The sequence below is a fragment of the Psittacula echo genome (genome assembly GCF_963264785.1).
Source record: "Psittacula echo genome assembly, chromosome: 6".
NCBI classification, from domain to species: Eukaryota; Metazoa; Chordata; class Aves; order Psittaciformes; family Psittacidae; genus Psittacula; species Psittacula echo.
Window position 1 is genome coordinate 61,231,496 of NC_137743.1, and position 19,019 is coordinate 61,250,514.

Below are 19,019 nucleotides of genomic sequence, written 5' to 3' on the forward strand. Positions count from 1 at the left end.
GCCCTTCCCCGCCACTGAGGCCGAGGGACACCGGCGGGCGGTTGGCGGCTGTCCACAGCAGCAGGACCGGCGGGCCTGCTTGTGGGGGACGCCCGTTATTCACCACTCTGCTCAGGCAGCGCCCCTGCCGCCCGCGCTGCCGGGCCTCGCCGCCATCTTGGCCGCTGCCCCGGGAGCGGGACGGGCCGCACCGGGCCGGGGGAGGTATGTGGGGCGCCGGGGGCCCGAGGCGCTAAGAGCGGCCTGACTGCGGGGTGTGAGCTTCCGTGCTCGGGGGAAACGGCGGCCGCGGTGGTGGGGCGGGCCTCGGCGGCAGCCGCGAAACCCCTGCCGGGCGGGAGCCGCCTGTGCTCGGCGCCTAACGCAGCCGCCGGCAGTTGTGGGTGGCTGCAGTCGGGCAGGGGTGACGACCCAGTCAGTGGTGGTGGCGGGACGCTGCTCCGACAAGCCAGGACTTCCCGTTTTACCTGCGTTCATTCCCGTTATTCGGTGTCCGTTTAAACACAGAATCAGTCTGTTGTTTGAATAAACCCCTGTTCTCCGGGCGCAAGTGCCTGTGCAGACTAGCGCTGTGTGTGCTGAGCCGGAGGTGCGCAGGGCCTCGGCGGCCTCGGCTGCCTCTGCCTTGAGCTCCCAGGAGCGGGGTCCTAACCCCGGGGATCTGCATCTTGTGCTCTCTGAAGTAATGATAAAGGATTATGCACAGGGTGGTCATTTAGCTCAGTTTTTACGGGAGGTAGCCCGGGGCCTGCAGGAGGGATGATGCAGGAACTGCTGTTCCAAGTCTACCTGCAAAACCTGCAGCAAAGCCACACCAAGAGGGGTAGCACCCAACTCTTCTCAATCTTCTGTAGCAGCATTGCTGCAAACATGGTGGTTCTGGTCATACTGCTCTTGCTTAATTAGCAAGGGGCCCTGTGAGTGTAGGTTTGCATAATATGCGCTGGAAATTAATCCATTATCACCCACCACTGTGCATCGCAGATCGCTTCTGGCCTGTTCTCTGCTTAACAGCATAATTGAGTGGAGGTTGTCTCTTTTTTTTTTTTTTTTTTTTTTTGTTTCACTGCTAATCTACTTTGAAGTAGCAATGCATTTACCATCTTTTCAGTTTGATGAATGACTAGATGTTAATCAAACTGGAGGGATAGCTGCATCATAGCTATTGGGTAAACAACCGGGCAAAAATCATACTTGAATAATGAAAATTCATTCATTAGAAGGCAGTCTGCAGTGTAGGTTAAGAAAAGCTATTTTGCAAGAAAAGCACAAGCAAATTAAATTACTCATGCAAGAGGTAAAATGATGGAAGAAATGTTTTGCAAAAAATCTGACTATGCCACTATCAGAATGATTCAGCTGGCAGTTCCCAGCAGCTGTAAGTTGTACATAGGTTCTCATTTATGGAGAAAAAAACCCAAACCAAACATCTGAACAGTATTTCACTGTAAATGTCTAGAATTTAATCTGTGGTGTGTTGAGTGCTAACTCAAAAACACAAGCAAACCTGGGTTTATAAAATAATAATAATAACGGGACAAGCACATTCTTTCCCATCTGAGCACACATACCTGAAAATTCCTTGCAGATGGCAAATTAAACATTAAGACCACTCCATGCCCTCTAGTGCTTAATTTTGCTGTCCTTATCCTGAAATGAAGTCCCCTGTTGTGCAAAATAGCTATGCACCAGCCAAGTGCCAGTTACCCTTTCAAACAAAGCTCTTCTTACAAGCAGTTCTGCATTAAGAATCTTAAACAGAAACCTTGTCATGAGGATTCATGAAAGAGAAGTTGAAGCCCTTGAGGTAGAGAGGTCTGAACAGCAGGTGACAAGTGGCAGCTGTACTTCATGGCTGTAATAATGGGAAGAAACCATATTAAACCTTTTTAAAATGTTAAATTCCTTCCTCTTAGTTCCCTTTTTTTTTTTTTTCACCCAACTTAGAGTTTCCCATATAACTTTCAAAACTTCGTTCGTATACAGGAAGTGACATCTTTTATGCTCATTCAACATAGTGCAGGAGAGGCTGCTTTTTTAACAGGAACTTCTTGGTATTAGGGAGCCTGATGTTGTTAATGTAAGATGGAATAATTGAAGAGTGCTGCTCAGCTGTTTTCTCATGGAAGAGAAGGGGGAAAAGAATGGTTATATACCTAGTTGTGGCAGAGTGCATGCCCATTAGTAAGAGCTGTCATTCACAGCAGGGGTCCAGTGGTGCTTACTGTGATCTGGTGTTTCAGTAGTGCCTTACCAGTGTCTTCAGTAGTGTCTTACCAGTGATCTGGTATTTCAGTAGTGCATGGCTCTTTGGCTCTGTGCTTGTCCTTTCTGGAACCTTGAGTGCCTCTTAAAATAGAGCCTGTGAAAAACAGCAGTGTAAAGCTGGTAGCACTGTCGCTCTGGCTGCTACACTTACTGGTGCACGATGGAAAACATCTTCCCAAAGAACTACTGAGATGAACTTTTATATCCTATGATCACATCCTGCTGCCTTGGTCATTAAGATTTCTGGTTTGGCTGGAATATGAGCCTAATTAGCAGCCTGTTCCTGAAAATCCCGTTGATAGTTGACAGTAAATGTGTGACAAGATACTCACCTTACCTTTGTCCATTTGATCCTCTCTATCTGTTCATTACTGCTTTCAGAGAGGAAATGTCTTAAGTGGCTCCTTAGTAGTCCTGAAGCAGCTGATTCAGATGGAAATTGTGTTAGAAATGTTCCATTTTCATATAAAAATGTAGTTTTAGCAATGAATTTTTAATTGTTTCCGTGGAGGTTGTGGTGGGCTTGTTGTTTTGGTGGGGTTTTTTTAATAAAAAACTCTTGCTTTTTCAGCTTCTACAGTGAAGCTTTCTGTTCTTTTAGGACCCATGGGGAACTGCAGTTTTTCAGGACCTAAGATTGTTCTCTTGGCAAGAGATGGAATTATCTTGCCAGCAATTAGAAGATTTATAGTGGAGCTAAATTGAACAGAGGCTCCATGCAAATGTATTATTGGAAAGTTCATCAGTCAGTAGATGAAATGCTGCACAGATTCTTATGCAGGCTGTGATTGCTATTGGTAAAAGCATGGAGGAAGTTTGAAATTCTGTTATGGATACCAAACACTGATTTAGGATTACTTCAGAGTATTCTCAAAGGACTACTTCCTTTTAAAAACAGTTCCGGAAGCTTACTATCAGTGTTTTAAATTAGAGCAAAGATAAATAAATGTATACTGAGCATCTGGGAAGCCAAATGTTTAGTCTTTAATAGGGATGATCTTGCTGGTAAAATATACATCTGAGTAATTGTACAGACACAAGCACTTCTTGTGTTAAGTTAGACAGAGCTGATTTGATGATGGGAGTTTTGCTTTACTATAGAGAGAAACACCAGGCAGTTCTTAAGAAGGGTTGCAAAAATGTTTTTACTTTAATATGCAGATGCCTAAGCCTTCAGCATCATATAAGTAAAAAGATTAATGATACTTGAGCAGCAGCAGTATGATATGTTAACAATGATAGGAGCCTTAAAAAACTGAAATTACAGAACATTCCATTTTAGCAAGATCTGAGACTTCCAGGTATCAGTTTGAATCACAGCTTCTCATGTTGTGTCAAGTTAAGTCCATGTTCAGAGCTGGTTTTTCTTCATCAGGTTTGCTGTTTTAAAAGCTGGTGAATGGGGCTGGGGTGGTGGAGAGGAGAGGTTTTGCCACAGCTGTGGAACATTTGTGACACATCTTGATTTTATAGGAAAAAGCTAAACTACCGACCAGCTGCTTGTGACAAAAATACTAACTTCAAAATAGAGCTGCCTATTTTAGCTTCGTTTCTCCAGATTACTTCAAGCATTTGGTTACTTTCCATTTGCTTGTCACTAGAAGTTCATTTCCACAAATACATAACAGAGGCTTAGACAGTCCATCCCCACTAATCCTTCCACCCTTCAGAGAAGCTATGCCAAATGCAGGGAACATGGGAAGCTGTGGAATACTTTCCCAGTGATGGTCCCATTTTGAGCCATTTTCAGTCATTATTACATGCTCTGAAGGGCGTTGCAGAGGTCAGTGATAAATTCCTCACTTCCTGGTTTTCAGAGCTTTGTCTGTAACTCAGCTCAGTGTTATGGCAAAGCAGCTGCTAACAGTATTTCTGCATTAATTACATTTCAGAGTACTTAATTGTAGCTAAGGACAAGCATGTGCAATCAAGTCTTTTTCCCATGCTCACAGCTTCTCCCTCTTGCCAATGAGCTCTGCTTTTGTCTTGTGAGCCTGCTGTGACTTTCGTCCAGATGTTTCTGTGCCAAGAGACTGAGAAAATAGTAACACTGCAAAATCCCAACTTAATCAACAGAAAAGATACAGGCTTGGAAAGAGCATATTGAAGGCACCTTAGTTAAAATATTTAGTTCTTCTGTGAAGACTTCATATTCTGGTAGGACAGAAGTGACTGCAAAGAGTGACGTGGAATTTTGTGTGTCAAATGGGAAGTCTGAGAAGCTGCAAAACTTCTGCTGGCCTCCTTGTTGGTGCAGTGCCTGTAAGATGCCTTTCAGTCAGGCAATAGTATGAAGGCTGTCAGCCTACTAAAAATGAGCTTGAATGGCTTGCTGTGGGCTAAAGACACAAATAATAATCCACATAAGTCTTCAATCTGCTTCTTAGGCCTAAAAGCAGAGTGGGGGGAAAACATATCCTTTTGAAATAGTCGTACAAGCACACCATGGAGTGATTTTATGCTGCCATCTCAAGGCAGTGTATGTGTATGGTGCTGCACAGGTACTCTCACGGTTCTTAAATTTTGGTGGTGTGCTTTAACTACTGTTTTTTTAAACTTACGATCTTTGATTCAAGACCTTTACCCTCAAAGTGCTGCAGCTTGTAACATGCTTTGCTGTTTGGCCACGAGTATTAGCTTGACTTATTGGTGTGAGGAATCTGACTGTTACTAGATTGAATTGTTGTGTTCAGCATTTTTTAATCTTTCTTTTTCTTTGCAAATCTAATGTTCTGATGAGATAGAGAGTACTGAGAAATGAATTCAGGGATGTCTACATGTCTGAACTGAAATCTGGCACTAAAAAAGAGTAGCAGGGAAATCTTCAGTATCAGGAGCATTGTGAGTTATTTTTGTTAGATAATAGCTTACATAAGATATTTTTGTAGCAATACCAGTTGTAAGATATCCAACTTGAAATCCATCTTTAATTGGCTGGTGCCGGTTGCTTGACACTGTGTGGGATAAATGAAATTACTTAGTCTTGCATATAATAGACTGATGTCCCTGCTGCTGTAAGAGCTTCTTTATCATAGTCAGCACTGGGAAGCAAACAAACTGAGCTGCCCACTGACTGACGAGGCAGGGCTTGTATACTCTGTTTTTCAGCTGCAAGCAGAGAGCTTCAGTTTTCCAGAGCACATCAAATTAGCAGCAAAGTAGTGTACTGCTAAAACTTGAGGAAAGGAGTATGTGAGGGGGTTTAAAGGGAACTCTTAACACTAGAAGCAGAATAAAGCTGGAATCTGCTAAGCATGGTCATCTGGATCAGCAAGCTACTCCAGTTGACCATGAGGCCATGCAAACACTTGTATGAAGACAGTAGGTAGCTGGGCAGCTTGGGGCAGGTGAGTAAATAGGGGCAGTGGTCCAACGCTCCTGCCCTTTCTGGCTACCCATGCCATCTGTCAACTGTGTATCAAGTCATAGGCTTATATCCTAAGTGCAGCTGTGGCAAAAGAAGAGGCATGGCTAACACAGCCATTTGTGCACAAAGAGCTTGCAGTATGCACAGTAAAATGGAGTGTCTGTGTTCAGGTATTATATTAGCCTGCTTCATGGCTGTGCTTGTTAAAAGTATATTATGACAAGTGCAATAATTTCTGATCAATAAAATCTGTACGAGTGTTCAGCAGGACAACTGTAAGGGCTTGAAAACACTGTCACATGTATCAGTCAGAGTATCATTGGAAGCTGCCTGCAGGCCAGCATAGCTTCTCCACAGTGGGCTGTATATCAGGTCCTCTGGAAATGGACTTTTACTGGTACTGGTTGTACTGAAACCCTCCTGTGCAGCATTGTATGCATTTACTACGGATTCGATCTTATATTTGTTAACAGATGCGCTATTGTATCTGTGTTAAAATGTACAGAGAACTATTTTAAGCTGTATAGCTGATCACCTTCATATGTTTGGGCTGTCTTGGCGTGGAACAATACTGACATTCAGTGGTTGATTATACTTGCCGCCGTGGTGTGACTATCCAGGAGATTTTGGAGGGTTTTACTGTTCAGCACTGGCTAAATTCAGAACTTACTAGCTGAACTGGATTAAAACAATTGTGTCAAGGCTCCTTTACAAGAATACTGTGCTCACAGTATTAAAATTGTCCAATTTTTAACATATTAAATTGGAGATTAATTTGGTCTGGCAGAAATACAGTAGAAACACGCAATGACACTTTGTAGCTTTGTTTCCTTTCCCACTCTTAAACAAATCAGCAGTCAGTTTCCAAAAGAACTTCCTCTTATATGCCATATATCTTAGTTGGATTTTTCTGTCCACATTTTGACTATTGGTGGTCTTGTGTCTACCACCAAAGGCAGTGGTGTCTTAGCAGGAGTTATCTAAGACCTGGCAGGGCCCCAGTGAAGATGACCACATTGCTGTCATGCACATGAAGGAGTTTAGAATTTGAAAAGCTGGATCTTGGCCCCCTTCCCACATCTGCTGTCTAGGTGGAGGGAAATAGCATAGTAACTATCTTCTTTAGCAGTCGTTTTTCACCTTCTGTGGTGTGCTTTGGAAGACATACTCTTGTTTTGTCAAGATCTGCAGGGGCAGATCATTTTTCAGTGTTACAGGTATGTTGGGAGGTCAGCCTAGTACTCTGGGCAGTTTAGATTCAGCCACAGCAACAAGAGCTCACTCTGGATGGAGCTAAGCCCTTATTCCAGTGTTTTGGAATGAGGCTTTACAGTTTATGCAGTGTTTGGACTTCTTAAAATCACCATGCAGCTGGGCCATTTACATCTAGATGCTTCTGTGCCATCTTCATATTTGTGTGCCAGAGTTAACATTAGCAAAGGAGGAAATTTTGTCTGCACTTTATGGCATGATCATGGCCAAACATCCTAAGATTAATGAAAACTATGATAGGGTTTTGGTAGATGTATTTGGCTTCTCTTGGACATGCAGAGTTGATGGTAGGCTTCTTGTTTCAAGGTGAGACGCCCAGTAACTGTTTGGTCTCTTCCCAATCATGTTTGAATTCCTCCAAAGGCTAAATAAACTTCAGGGTATCTTTGTTGCTGTCATCTGCCCATTTCTACCACCTCCTCTGCACCAGCTGTAGCACTACCTCGCAATGTAATAACTTTCATCAAGAAGCTCATCTGACCAGAAACTCCTTTTTCTGCATCAATTTATGACTGGACTGGTTTCCTAATATAGGTAATTGAGGAGCCACAGACCTGCTCAGATGAATACCTGAAAGGCCAAAGGGGCAAATAGGCAGTCGCAGGGGCAGCTCCTTCAACTACAGAATGAATTTATGCAGGATATAAGTACCAGAGTATTTTCACCTTGAGGAGCCAGTGCTCAGGTTGCAATTTGTTTGGTTTGTGTTCTAAGCTTGAGTTTAAGCTTGGACCTTATTTTTGTCACAGGATGGTTATGCAGCAAGTCAGCCAAAGCATTATATCTGTCTCATGTAAAGGCTGAAGAGAGCAGCTGAAGTCTGTTGGTATTTGTCTCTTCTATAGATGTGGAGAAAATAGTTTATTCACTTCATTTGAATCAACAATGCAGTTCACTTACTGTCCCATTGGAAGTTGAGAAATAGACTAGGAATTAGTTTTTAAAAGAGGCAGTTAAGCTTCTTGTCCCATGAATAAGTGAAGGATCAGTGGCTGAGGCATGGTATTTGTAAATCTTTAAAGATACAAGAAAAACCAGTTACATTCCTTATCTGTAGTTCATACTCTTTTTTTTCCATGAGTAAGTTGTGTAAAACATTTTATGTAAACATATTTAATGTGTGTCCAGCACATTCGAGGCAATTCTATTCATTAAATCAGATTTAAATTCCTAGTTTTGTGTACTTCTAATGAATTCCAACCCTTTATCCAAGTGCAACTTGGCATAGATTGTAAGTAAAAGACTAATCAGCCAGCAAATAAAAACCACCTTTGTAGTTCAGTAGCTGAAAGCTGACAAGCTAAAGAGCTGTATCTTTAAGATAGTGCAATTCTTAGCTATGTATGTCAGTGTTATGCAAACTCCTCCTGCTATAGGAAACTTTACGTATGTGATACAGGAAACTATGTATAAGTTACCCTTACATGTTGCCAAACATGTTTAAGTGAGTGCCAACTCATGAGAGTCAACTTTTCTTTAATAAATAAATTACAAATTACAAATAGGGATGAAAGTGGAAATCCAGGGTGCTGGCTTCTTGCTTACTTTGTGATATGTTAGTGATTTGATCCACTGTGAAATGTTTTGTGGTGGAACATTCCTCTAAGTAAAGAAAAGCAGCAAAGCAAACCTTTTTCTTAAATTCACAGTGCATGTTAATTAAGAATAGCTGTTGTAAGAAGGGGAATCTGGGAGAAGAAATTATGTCAATCCTCATATCCTTTTGTTTATTTTAACTTCTTTGAATGTGTTTCCAACAGAAAATGATCCACAGCCTGTTTCTTATAAACTGTTCTGGTGATATATTCTTGGAGAAGCACTGGAAGAGCGTTGTGAGTCAATCTGTGTGTGATTATTTCTTTGAAGCTCAGGAGAAAGCAATCGATGTTGAAAATGTGCCTCCTGTCATTTCAACGCCACATCACTACCTCATCAGCATCTACAGGGATAAAATCTTCTTTGTGTCTGTCATACAGACAGAAGTGCCACCACTCTTTGTAATTGAATTTCTGCACCGAGTAGCAGATACTTTCCAGGTTTGTCACCATTAAATAATTTTAAAATCTAAATCACTCCAAGGGAACTTTTGTCTGAACTACTTTTAAAGAAAAGTAATAAACTCCCTGTCAGTGAGTTTCCCCTTTGCAATTTTTAAGTCAGGCACTGGTTTACAGAGTACAAAGAAAAAGGTCTATTTTGTGTATTCATTTGATTTACAGTTTACCAGTGCACGTGCACTAAAACCCAAATCCCACTTTGTCTTTCTTCTATAAGCTTTTGTACTGTTCATGTTATATAGATGAAAAGGAGCATGCAGTCATGAAGCACTCTGTAGGGAGGAAAGAGCTGCAAAGCATGAGTCAATTTTTCAACCTATTTCACAAATAGTCTAAATAAAGGAACCTCTGTGAAGACTGAGCATTGCCAAAAGACAGTCTCCTTATTTTACAACTGTCTTCTAACTGAAGATGTGTGAAAGTTCACAAGTGGGAGAACTTTTGGTACATAGATACTAGTAAAACAGATTACAGTCATTTAACTGTCCACACTGTGTTTATTTCTAGTTAGATTATAAACATAACATATGATGCCATCAGACTGCAGAAGTAATTAGGCACTAAAATTCCTTAATATGTTGGAGAGTTTCTGTAAATAAAAAAAACCAAACCAGAAACCAACACAAAAAAATCCCCAAAGAAACTTCTGTAAAGCATCGTAACAGGAATAAAAATCCTCTCCTTTGTAATCTCTGATTTGTTCAGGATTACTTCGGCGAATGTTCTGAGACTGCAATTAAGGACAATGTAGTTATTGTGTATGAACTTCTAGAAGAAATGTTAGACAATGGCTTTCCACTGGCGACAGAATCTAACATACTGAAGGAGCTGATTAAGCCTCCCACAATTTTGCGCTCAGTTGTCAACTCCATCACAGGTATGAAAATAAATCATTTTCAGTGGTGACTGGCTAAAACCAAATCCCATCATATCTCATGGCTGAAAAACAGTACCATATTAGTGTGAATTTTTAAGGGAGGCCACTGTCCACCACTTCTCACAATAAAGAGTTGGGTAGAACCAACTTCCTCTTTATTTGGAGTTTATGCCTGGCACCTTTGATGTCCTTGCACTGTCTGGTCCAGCCACAGCTGCTGAAGTCCCTCAGCAATACCAGTTCCCAGCACAGGCAGTGCATATTGGAGACAGGTGCTCTGGGATTGCCTCACGCCTTGAATAACTGAAGGGCATTGGAGAAGGTTACATATTTTATAAGAAATATTATAGAAAGGTATATAAGAGGTATCGAATAAATCCTTGGTGGCTGGGAACAGACAGCATGAAGGGAAGCAAATCCTGTGTCCTCAGCCTCCTCCCTGCCCCCATCCCCATCAGCATCCATCAAGTTTGGAGCTGTTTTCAGGCTGTTGGAAACGGGTATGTCCTGCACTGACAGGGCCAAATGTCCGTGAGCTGAGCTGGTGGAATCTGCATGTCTAGCAGGCGGGTGCAAGGGCAGTAAGCCATGAGGTGTCACTTGGAGTCAAAGATGCATGATGTTTGCCTGCACATTGTGGTAGAGAAGGGTAGGTGGGCTGCAGAACCACACCGAGATAGTGCTCAGAGGTGCTGGTCTTTGAGGTAGTGCATGTGTTTTGATATGAGAGCTCTCTCACCTTTGTGGCCTGGCAGCCTAGCCTGTGCCGTGCTGCTGCACCATGTGAGGCTGCAGAGGAACAGGCAGAGAAACAGCAGCTTCTCCCCTTCAGAGATGCAGTGGGAGTGAGGAAAGGGTTGTGACTCCTCCCCCATGAGTTGCAGCACCAGGGTGGACTTTAGGCAAGGGTTTTTCTGTGTGAGTTTCAAAAGAATTAACACATCTGTTTTCTGCCTGCTAAGAGAGGACCTACCCCCAGCAGGCTGTGCAGAAATGATAACTGCTGGCTGCCAGACTCTGAATGAAGCTGCATGACACACTGCCACATTTGTTGTGCTAAAGGGCAAAAGCAAGCAGGAGCTGTGGCCCTGTTCTGAAACCTATCTAGCAGAAGGAGTTGTTTCCACTATACTGGGATTCCAAGATCACTAAGCCCCAGAAGTGATAAGATTTTTTTTCCTCTTTTCATTTTTAAATAAGAACCAGTTTACTTTAGGTAGTTCCAGAGGCCCTTTTCTCACACTGGGTGTTTATAAGAACCAGGAGCCAAAGGTGACAGCAAGATAGCCAGGGGCAGTGTCATCACTGTTAAGGAACTGTCATGGTTTAAGCCCAGCTGATAACTCAGAACCACAGCACTGCACCAGCTACTAAGAAGGAGAAAAATGACTGCTACTGCTGAACCCAGGACAGGAGCCCAGAAGTTGAGCCAACAGGTCAGGGTCACGATTAGGTAACAGGGTCACCTACAGCTCAGTGGTTGCCAGGACAGATTCTCACACTGAGACAGGTCAAGCCTATGGGCCAGGGTCTGGATCAATGTGGCACGTGGTCAAGTGTAGACGTGGCAGTCATATTGCTATGAGGTAGCTCAGATGCATACCAGGAATGAGAGCCTCAGCTTAACAACAAGCAGAAGGGGTGGAAACCCTCCCTAAGGCTTCTTGCAGGTCTTCATAACAAATCCTATCAGTAAATCAGCCCTAAAGGCAGCCAGTTAAAACTTTTAGGACAAAGGGGAAGCAGCATGCTTAAGACCTTCACAAGGGGCTGTAACGTCTTGTAGTGAAGACAGGCTGAGAAAGTTGGGGCTGTTCAGCCTGGAAAAGAGAAGGCTGCATGGAGACCTCACAGCAGCCTTCCAGTATCTGAAGGGGGCCTATAAGGATGCTGGGGAGGGACTCTTCATCAGGGACTGTAGTGACAGGACAAGGGGTAACGGGTTCAAACTTAAACAGGGGAAGTTTAGATTGGATATAAAGAAGAAGTTCTTTACTGTGAGGGTGGTGAGGCACTGGAATGGGTTGCCCAGGGAGGTTGCGAATGCTCCATCCCTGGCGGTGTTCAAGGCCAGGTTGGACACAGAGCCTTGGGTTGCATGGTTTAGTGTGAGGTGTCCCTGCCCATGGCAGGGGGGTTGGAACTAGATGATCTTAAGGTCCTTTCCAACCCTAACTATTCTATGATTCTATGAAATCCTTCGCGGGATCTAGCCCCATACCTATCCCACTCAAAACACCTGCTGTCTTGAGCCTTGTATTTTGCTAGTCTGGACACATGCTTAAAGTGCATTCATGTCACCTCATGAATGAAATCTAGTGGTCCAGGTTCTAGTCTGGAGTTCCTGGGAGCAAATCTTGCTTTGATTCTTAATTTTGGCAGTTGAAACATCCCTCTTGTAATTAATTACTGATTTTGAGTTTCTTTTCATTTTTAAGGCAGTAGTAATGTAGGTGACACACTTCCCACGGGACAGTTGTCCAACATTCCTTGGCGGAGAGCAGGAGTAAAATACACAAACAATGAAGCCTATTTTGATGTCGTTGAAGAAATTGATGCAATTATAGACAAATCAGGTAAGATGCCTTGCAAAATCATTTTTTGTTTGTTCAATGCATTTACATTTAGCTGCTGATGTTTAGAGAGAATACAATCCAAAGGCTTTTTTGTGTGTGTTTTATATACATGAATCCATATCTTAAATAGAAATACACAATTTTAAATTATACACCTCAACTTCTTCAGCTCATCTCAAACCAGCAATATGCTCTAGGCTGCTTCAGGAACATCCACAAGAAATATTCTGTACTTAGATGGGTTTGGTTTGTATATTGATTATTTCTAAAGAGATACAAATGGAAAAAAATAGATGAAGTTTTAAATGTGATGAGAAAATGATCTTTCCATTGTTCCTGCACCATTACACAACTTGCTAGTTTTCTGAAGACGGGATAGGGGTGAAAAAAAGGAAGATTCAGAGTTTGCATATGCCGAAATTCTTTGCTATTGCTGGCAGCTAGTTCAAGCACATACAGTACAAGTCCTGTGTAACAGCTGGCACAAGTATCATTAGCTGATTTGGGACAAGCTGTTTGCTCTGGCTCATGAAAGCTGCCCAGGCCACAGGTAACTGCAGTGACCTTTCCTATCTGTGCTTGGCATGTTCTTGAGTGTTGTGCAAATGTCATCTCTGCCCTCTAGCTGCACTCACAACGGTTGTTAGGCCCTTCATAGTAATGTTAAGTCAACTGTCTTCTTTTTTTTTTTCCCCTGCAGGTTCTACAGTCTTTGCAGAAATTCAAGGTGTTATTGATTCATGTATTAAGCTCTCAGGAATGCCAGATCTTTCTCTTTCTTTCATGGTAAATAAATCCTGAGCAATTAAAATTCCAAAATATATGCTAAATATATCTTAGTGATCAGAGTTAAATAATTTTAAGAGTCCAATCACTACTTTGTGTGTCACACATTAAAAAAAATAAGTTTTGCATTATATTGTGAGGTTGCTGCATTGCTCAGTAGTTGGAGTGGCTTTTCTCTGTACATATACCTACACTCACAGGAGGAACTCCTGTACCAGTTCAGACTGGAAATCCATCTAGCTCAGTAATGTGTCTCAGAAAATACCTAGGAATGGTAGAGTCTAAAGAAATGGGAATTGTGTGGAGTTCGGTAGCTAGTTCAAACTGCTGGTACTTGATGAGATTTCACTTACCACTCTGCCACTGCTTACAGAACCCACGGCTGCTGGATGACGTCAGCTTCCATCCATGTATTCGGTTCAAACGCTGGGAGTCGGAGAGAGTCCTTTCGTTTATTCCTCCCGATGGGAATTTCAGATTGATCTCCTACCGTGTCAGTTCACAGAAGTACGTTTCTACATGCTTGTTCTTCAGATACACCGTCTACCACTTTCCGTCTGAGGAACTGCAGACTTCTCCTTGTCCTGGGGAGAGTTTGCATTGTTGCTAAAACACACATTCTCAGGTTTTGTCTCATCTGTGGCTCTGTCCCTACTAAAACAAGAACATTTTTCAGTGAGCTGCTGATACTCAGCAACCATTTCTCAGTGGGATAAGCCACATGATAGTAATATAAGGTTGTTCATTCCTGGTAATTGTTGCTGCCTGGATGCTGCGTGGCTAAGTCTCTGTATACATAGAGGACTCTGATCTTCATAAAAAGGGTAAAGCAAAAAGTCTAAACTGCAGGTATCTGCAAGCTAAGTCAGATTTGACTGGTGGCTGTTCTGAGAATTGCCTCAGTGAAATTACTTAAAAAAATAAACAGATGGAGGGATAGACCTTAGGACAGTGATTAAGAAGAAAATCTTTTTTTCCCTGTGATTCTCTGCTAATAAAATCACTTCAGCTGAAGTGATGTTGAAGAGCCGAATATCACTTTTCACTTTTGAAACAAACTGGTTCTAACTTGAATCCCTGCCAGAAGCACAGGAACTGTTTATGAGAAAAAGCTTTATTTTATCAAGCAGAGAAGTAGCCAAGATGCATTCAGCTGCTGTTTTCTCTTTTCAGCTTGGTGGCAATTCCTGTTTATGTGAAACACATGATCAGTTTTAAGGAAAACAGTTCTTCAGGAAGATTTGATGTTACCGTTGGACCAAAACAGAATATGGGGAAAACAGTAGAAAGTGTTGTCATGACAGTTCACATGCCAAAGGCCGTACTTAATATGAACCTTACTGCTACACAAGGCAACTATACGTTTGACCCAGTTACTAAGGTAAGTCTGAAGTTGTTACTTAAGTATCTAAGGTGACATGAGAACAAGTCATACATACTGCAGAGTGCTGGAGCAGCCTTCCACACTTGGCAGAAAACTTTCCCTTCAGCGTATGTTTAAGAATTAAATTCTTGTCTTGAAAATTTACTTTTTCAAACTTAGATACACACCAGCTATGATTTCTGGTTTTATCAGTCTTCCTTTCCTTCCCCTCTCCCTTCCCTTCCTCTGTTTTCCTCTGCCTCTTCACTCCCTGAATATTTTCCTTTAATGGATGCAGCAGTATTTTGCTGGTGGCTTCAGCTATGGTATATTCTGCAATCCGTGTTCTTTAAAACAAACTTACCTGGAGAAAATGCAGTAGAATTGAAAACAGGTAGCCAGAAAAACAGGGAGCAGGAGATGAGAAACAACGTCCAAAAGCTTTGCCTGAGGACACACTGGAAGGGAACAAAGGGTCTGAAATACTGTGTCTTGGGATTCCTGCTTTCTTGCCTCTGAGCTGGTGTTTGAGCCCTAAATGTCCTAAGGCTCCTGAATCTTTTTAGTACCCAGGAACTGTTTTGCTGAAATGCAGCCTGAGCCAAACCATTCTGCTGGCTCTGACACCCTGCTCTGAGCTCTGGAATAGCTCAGTGAGCAACTGATTTGAATTGTAAGTGAAAACTCTCCACATCTTGTTTCTGAAAGAACAGACCTTGATCTTTTAAAAATTAAACCACAAAACAACCCTCCACACTTGAAGTTTCCTTTCCTCACTGCAGAAATAAAGCATACTGTGCTTTTTAGAGCTGGGATAACTAAGTGGATCGTAACTGCAAAAGTTTGTAGAAGCAGAGAGGGCTGAGGGGTTTCTGCATTTATCGACAATTTTCAGTTTATGGTAAGAACAAAAACAACCTCTTGTGGATGAGTAAGGGGCCAACTTGGGTCCATGTATCTTCTTTAAAGTGTTAAGAACCAATGGAAACAAGTGACCTTTATGGAAGTTACTGTAACTTAAACATCTTCCTTTGCCAAGCACCTTGCTGCTGTCCTCCTCATGTTCATAAAATTCCTCTGATCTTTGTGCTGATTCCTCTCCTTGTTGCATGGATCTAGATGACCCAGTCAGGCAACAGAAACAATCACTGCTGCTAAGGGAACGAGACGTATAAAGTGCTAAGGAACACTCCCAAGCAAAAGAAATGCCAGGGAAGAAAAGTTACCACACGTGCGGGAGCCCTGGCCATGCCAGCTCCCAGCCAGGGCGGTACTTCTCCGGGCTACCAGGCTGCTTTCTGTACCCAGCCTGCAAACCAAAAGCTTGCCGTGAACTTGACCTCATAGGTTGTTTCCTAGAAACCTACTACTACTGCTCTTTCTTTCCTGACAAGGTGTTAACGTGGGACATTGGCAAAATTACCCCTCAGAAGCTACCAAACCTGAAGGGCCTGGTGAACCTGCAGTCTGGAGCCCCCAAGCCAGAGGAGAATCCCAGTTTAAACATCCAGTTTAAGATACAGCAGCTTGCAATTTCAGGTGAGTGAGTGAGTGTGATATGCAATTGGTACTGATGGAATGAATAGCAGTAGGAACTGAAGTGGGAAATTTAATCTTTTAATTGGAGATGCTGATCTGGAGTCAGCTTACCAAAACAGGAAAGTCTGATTTAGCCAAACCTGACAGTTAGACTTGCTGGAAGACTCCCTTTGTTGGGAATAGTGAATTCCCAATTGTTTTACTCAAGAAAGACTGTGAGAATGGACTTTTCTTTGTTGACTTGTGCACTAAACATGCAAATTCGTCCTTTTAGTGAAGAGTGACAGATGATGATTGAGCATGCTGCCCTTGACTAGCTTTAGCCTTGTGCCTCTAAAGGTCTTTCTAGCAGTCAAAAAACTCCATTAATTTTAAAGAATGCCCTTCTTATTCTTTCCCCCTGGAGCTCATTAGGTTTTCATCTTCAAAACAATCTGCAAGTAAAATCAGAATGAAGTCTATACGGCAAGTGCAAAAGTAAATTTAAAGCAAGCAAGACCTCAGTCTGCAAACAGTTAAATCATGCTTGTGGAAAATGCTTTTGCAAGCAAGCTTTGCAGGATTAACACCCTAATAGAGCAAAGGCTCATGCCTGGAAAGAAGGAGGATGACTGAAGGTGGTAGATGAGAATTGGTGGTAGTACACATAGTTCCTTTCTAGGTAGGTACGGGGCTGTGGTCTTTTTGCTTCTGGACTACGCTGAGTAACAGTTAGTTCTTCTGCAAGAACAGAATCCTGCAGCTTCCTCTTAAACTTGTGACCCTCTAGTTTAAATCTAGCAAAACATAGTGGATTGATGGCTGGATGCCAGAAATACGGACCTGTGAGAACACAGGGGACAACCTGAAACTATTAGGTAATTAATAGTTGCTGGCATTCCTCAGTCACTATTAGCAGAAGGATTGCTGATCCTTGCAGTTATGGTTTAGGGTGAGAAGATTTCTAAAACTTGTCCTTCGTTTCATCTACGTTACTGGAACCGAGTGCAGTGTACAAGAGCAGTGCAAGATGAGACTCACTTCATCTCTTGGAAGGAGGATGTTGGCTCACAGAGCAGAACACAAAAAAGTTGTTGCCCTGCCAGGGCGGCTACCAGGAGGTGACAGAAATGGTCTCTTTGCCTTTCCAAACCAGATGAATTTGTAAAAGGAAGGAAAATGAGCTGCCTACCTGATCTGACGTGCTTCAAGAAAGCAGGACTTACAAACAGACTGACATGATTTCTCACATTCTGCTTTTAACTTCATGCTTGTTTTTGTCTTTTTCAGGACTGAAAGTGAATCGCCTAGACATGTACGGAGAGAAATACAAGCCTTTTAAAGGTGTCAAATATATTACAAAAGCAGGAAAATTCCAAGTGAGGACATGAAAAGCTGCTCAACTTCCAAGAGGAAATTCCCCTTAAAAAAAGAAAAATTCACTGCTTAGTGACTTACTTTGCTATCAATTAGGTGCCAATTAATTAATAGACACTGATTAGTTTGGGATCAAAGCATTTGTGCACAGCAGCTCTTAAAATGAAAGCATAGCTTAGTTTTTCTTAATATGGCTTTAAATTAAGGTACTTTTTTTCTAATACAGCATCACTCTTTTTTTACTGAATTGTTGTTCTGGTGAATAGTTCGGTGTAGGTGATCCACAAAATGCCACAGACACTACACTGCCAGTCAGATACCAAAGCCCAGAGGTCAAGCACATTCTGAAGGCCAGACAGGTCACCAGAGAAGTCTTGAGGTGGCACATTTTGCTGCTGCAGCCACCTGCAAAGAGAGCTCAGCTATTCTCACAGCCAGCTGCAAGCTGGCAACCCACAAAGCATCATGTAACCCCTTCAGAAACAGAGCAGCAGCAAAAGGGGCAAGGGTCCCCAGTGGGGGCCTGGGATGTAGCAAGTGTCACTCCTGAGAAAGAGCTTCTGATGAAGAAAAAAATAACTTCCTTGTTTACAAGAAATCGCCTTTCTTAAGAAGCATTTGCCTTAATCAGCCTTCATTTGTGCCATCTGCAGATGAGCTGATAAAAATAACATCCTGCATTAAATCTGGGAGGTGATTGTTGCTTCAGTAATCCACTTTCTTGCCATTCAATCTCATCACCACCATCATTTTTTTTAAGAATACAGTTGCAGAGAGTAAGATCTATTTTTTATGTGAAGCCTTTGCTTTGATGTAGATGCTCCACTTGTTCCAAGTGGATGCCACCAAATTTGTGCCATGTGTGCATTGGAGCGTAGCTTTTTAGGTAGCACAATAAAAGTGTCAAGTGTATTTAATGGTTGTGTGCTTTAATGTTAATGAAATAAAGGGAACTCTACTGCAAATACATCCTCTCTTGTGAAATGTTTGCACAATTAATGATGCTTGTAAGCAGGAGGCATCTGCTTAAGATACAATTAAATGATGACCATTTGCTGCTACTTTACTGAACTTGATCTCTGTGAAGCTATTTGAAGTTTAGAAGGGGCATTTAGGAGCACAGCAGGTAAGCTCCCTTCTGTAATGGAGGAGAAGTAATGTTTAGATCATGACAAAGACAACAGTGATGAAGCAAAGCTGTCTAAACTGCCTTATACCATGAAGTTGTTATCTCTGTAAACCAATGCGTGCCCCACAGTACCTGCCAGGTTTCACACCTTTGGGCAGTACTTAGTAGGGTGGGAAACTCAAAGATTAAAGAAGGGCAGGATACTGGAGAATCTATTTCCCTGTTTGCTTCAGATGAGGAACAGGAACTCGAGTAATTCAGTAGTCAAAATGTCAAATGCTGGGACAAAAAATGATCCAGTCTGAAAAAAAGGAGGGGAACCCATCTGAGCACTGTCAGCAAGCCAGTAAGGAAATAAAATGAGCATCAATTCTCCATCAGTAACTTCAGTGATATCACTGGGGCAAACTTTGGCCACAGACAATCATT

General features: G+C 42.2%; 1 protein-coding gene across 1 annotated transcript; it reads left to right on the forward strand.

Annotated features, from left to right (window-relative positions):
- The first annotated feature begins 39 nt into the window (after nucleotides 1-39).
- On the forward strand, nucleotides 40-18,406 carry AP3M1 (adaptor related protein complex 3 subunit mu 1). The gene is made up of 9 exons (XM_080620986.1): nucleotides 40-204; nucleotides 8,668-8,943; nucleotides 9,670-9,841; nucleotides 12,280-12,417; nucleotides 13,118-13,203; nucleotides 13,577-13,710; nucleotides 14,377-14,584; nucleotides 15,961-16,105; nucleotides 17,375-18,406. The coding sequence occupies exons 2-9, from the start codon at nucleotides 8,671-8,673 to the stop codon at nucleotides 17,473-17,475; spliced, it is 1,257 nt and encodes a 418-aa protein (XP_080477112.1). The 5' UTR covers nucleotides 40-204; nucleotides 8,668-8,670; the 3' UTR covers nucleotides 17,476-18,406.
- Nucleotides 18,407-19,019: the final 613 nt, after the last annotated feature.

Excerpts from the sequence above, each read along its gene's own strand:
- AP3M1 (XM_080620986.1), top strand. The coding sequence starts at position 8,671 with ATGATCCACAGCCTGTTTCTTATAAACTGTTCTGGTGATATATTCTTG. Across the intron at positions 13,711-14,376 it reads TACCGTGTCAGTTCACAGAA|CTTGGTGGCAATTCCTGTTT; the intron begins GTACGTTTCTAC and ends TTCTCTTTTCAG. Across the intron at positions 14,585-15,960 it reads CGTTTGACCCAGTTACTAAG|GTGTTAACGTGGGACATTGG; the intron begins GTAAGTCTGAAG and ends TTTCCTGACAAG.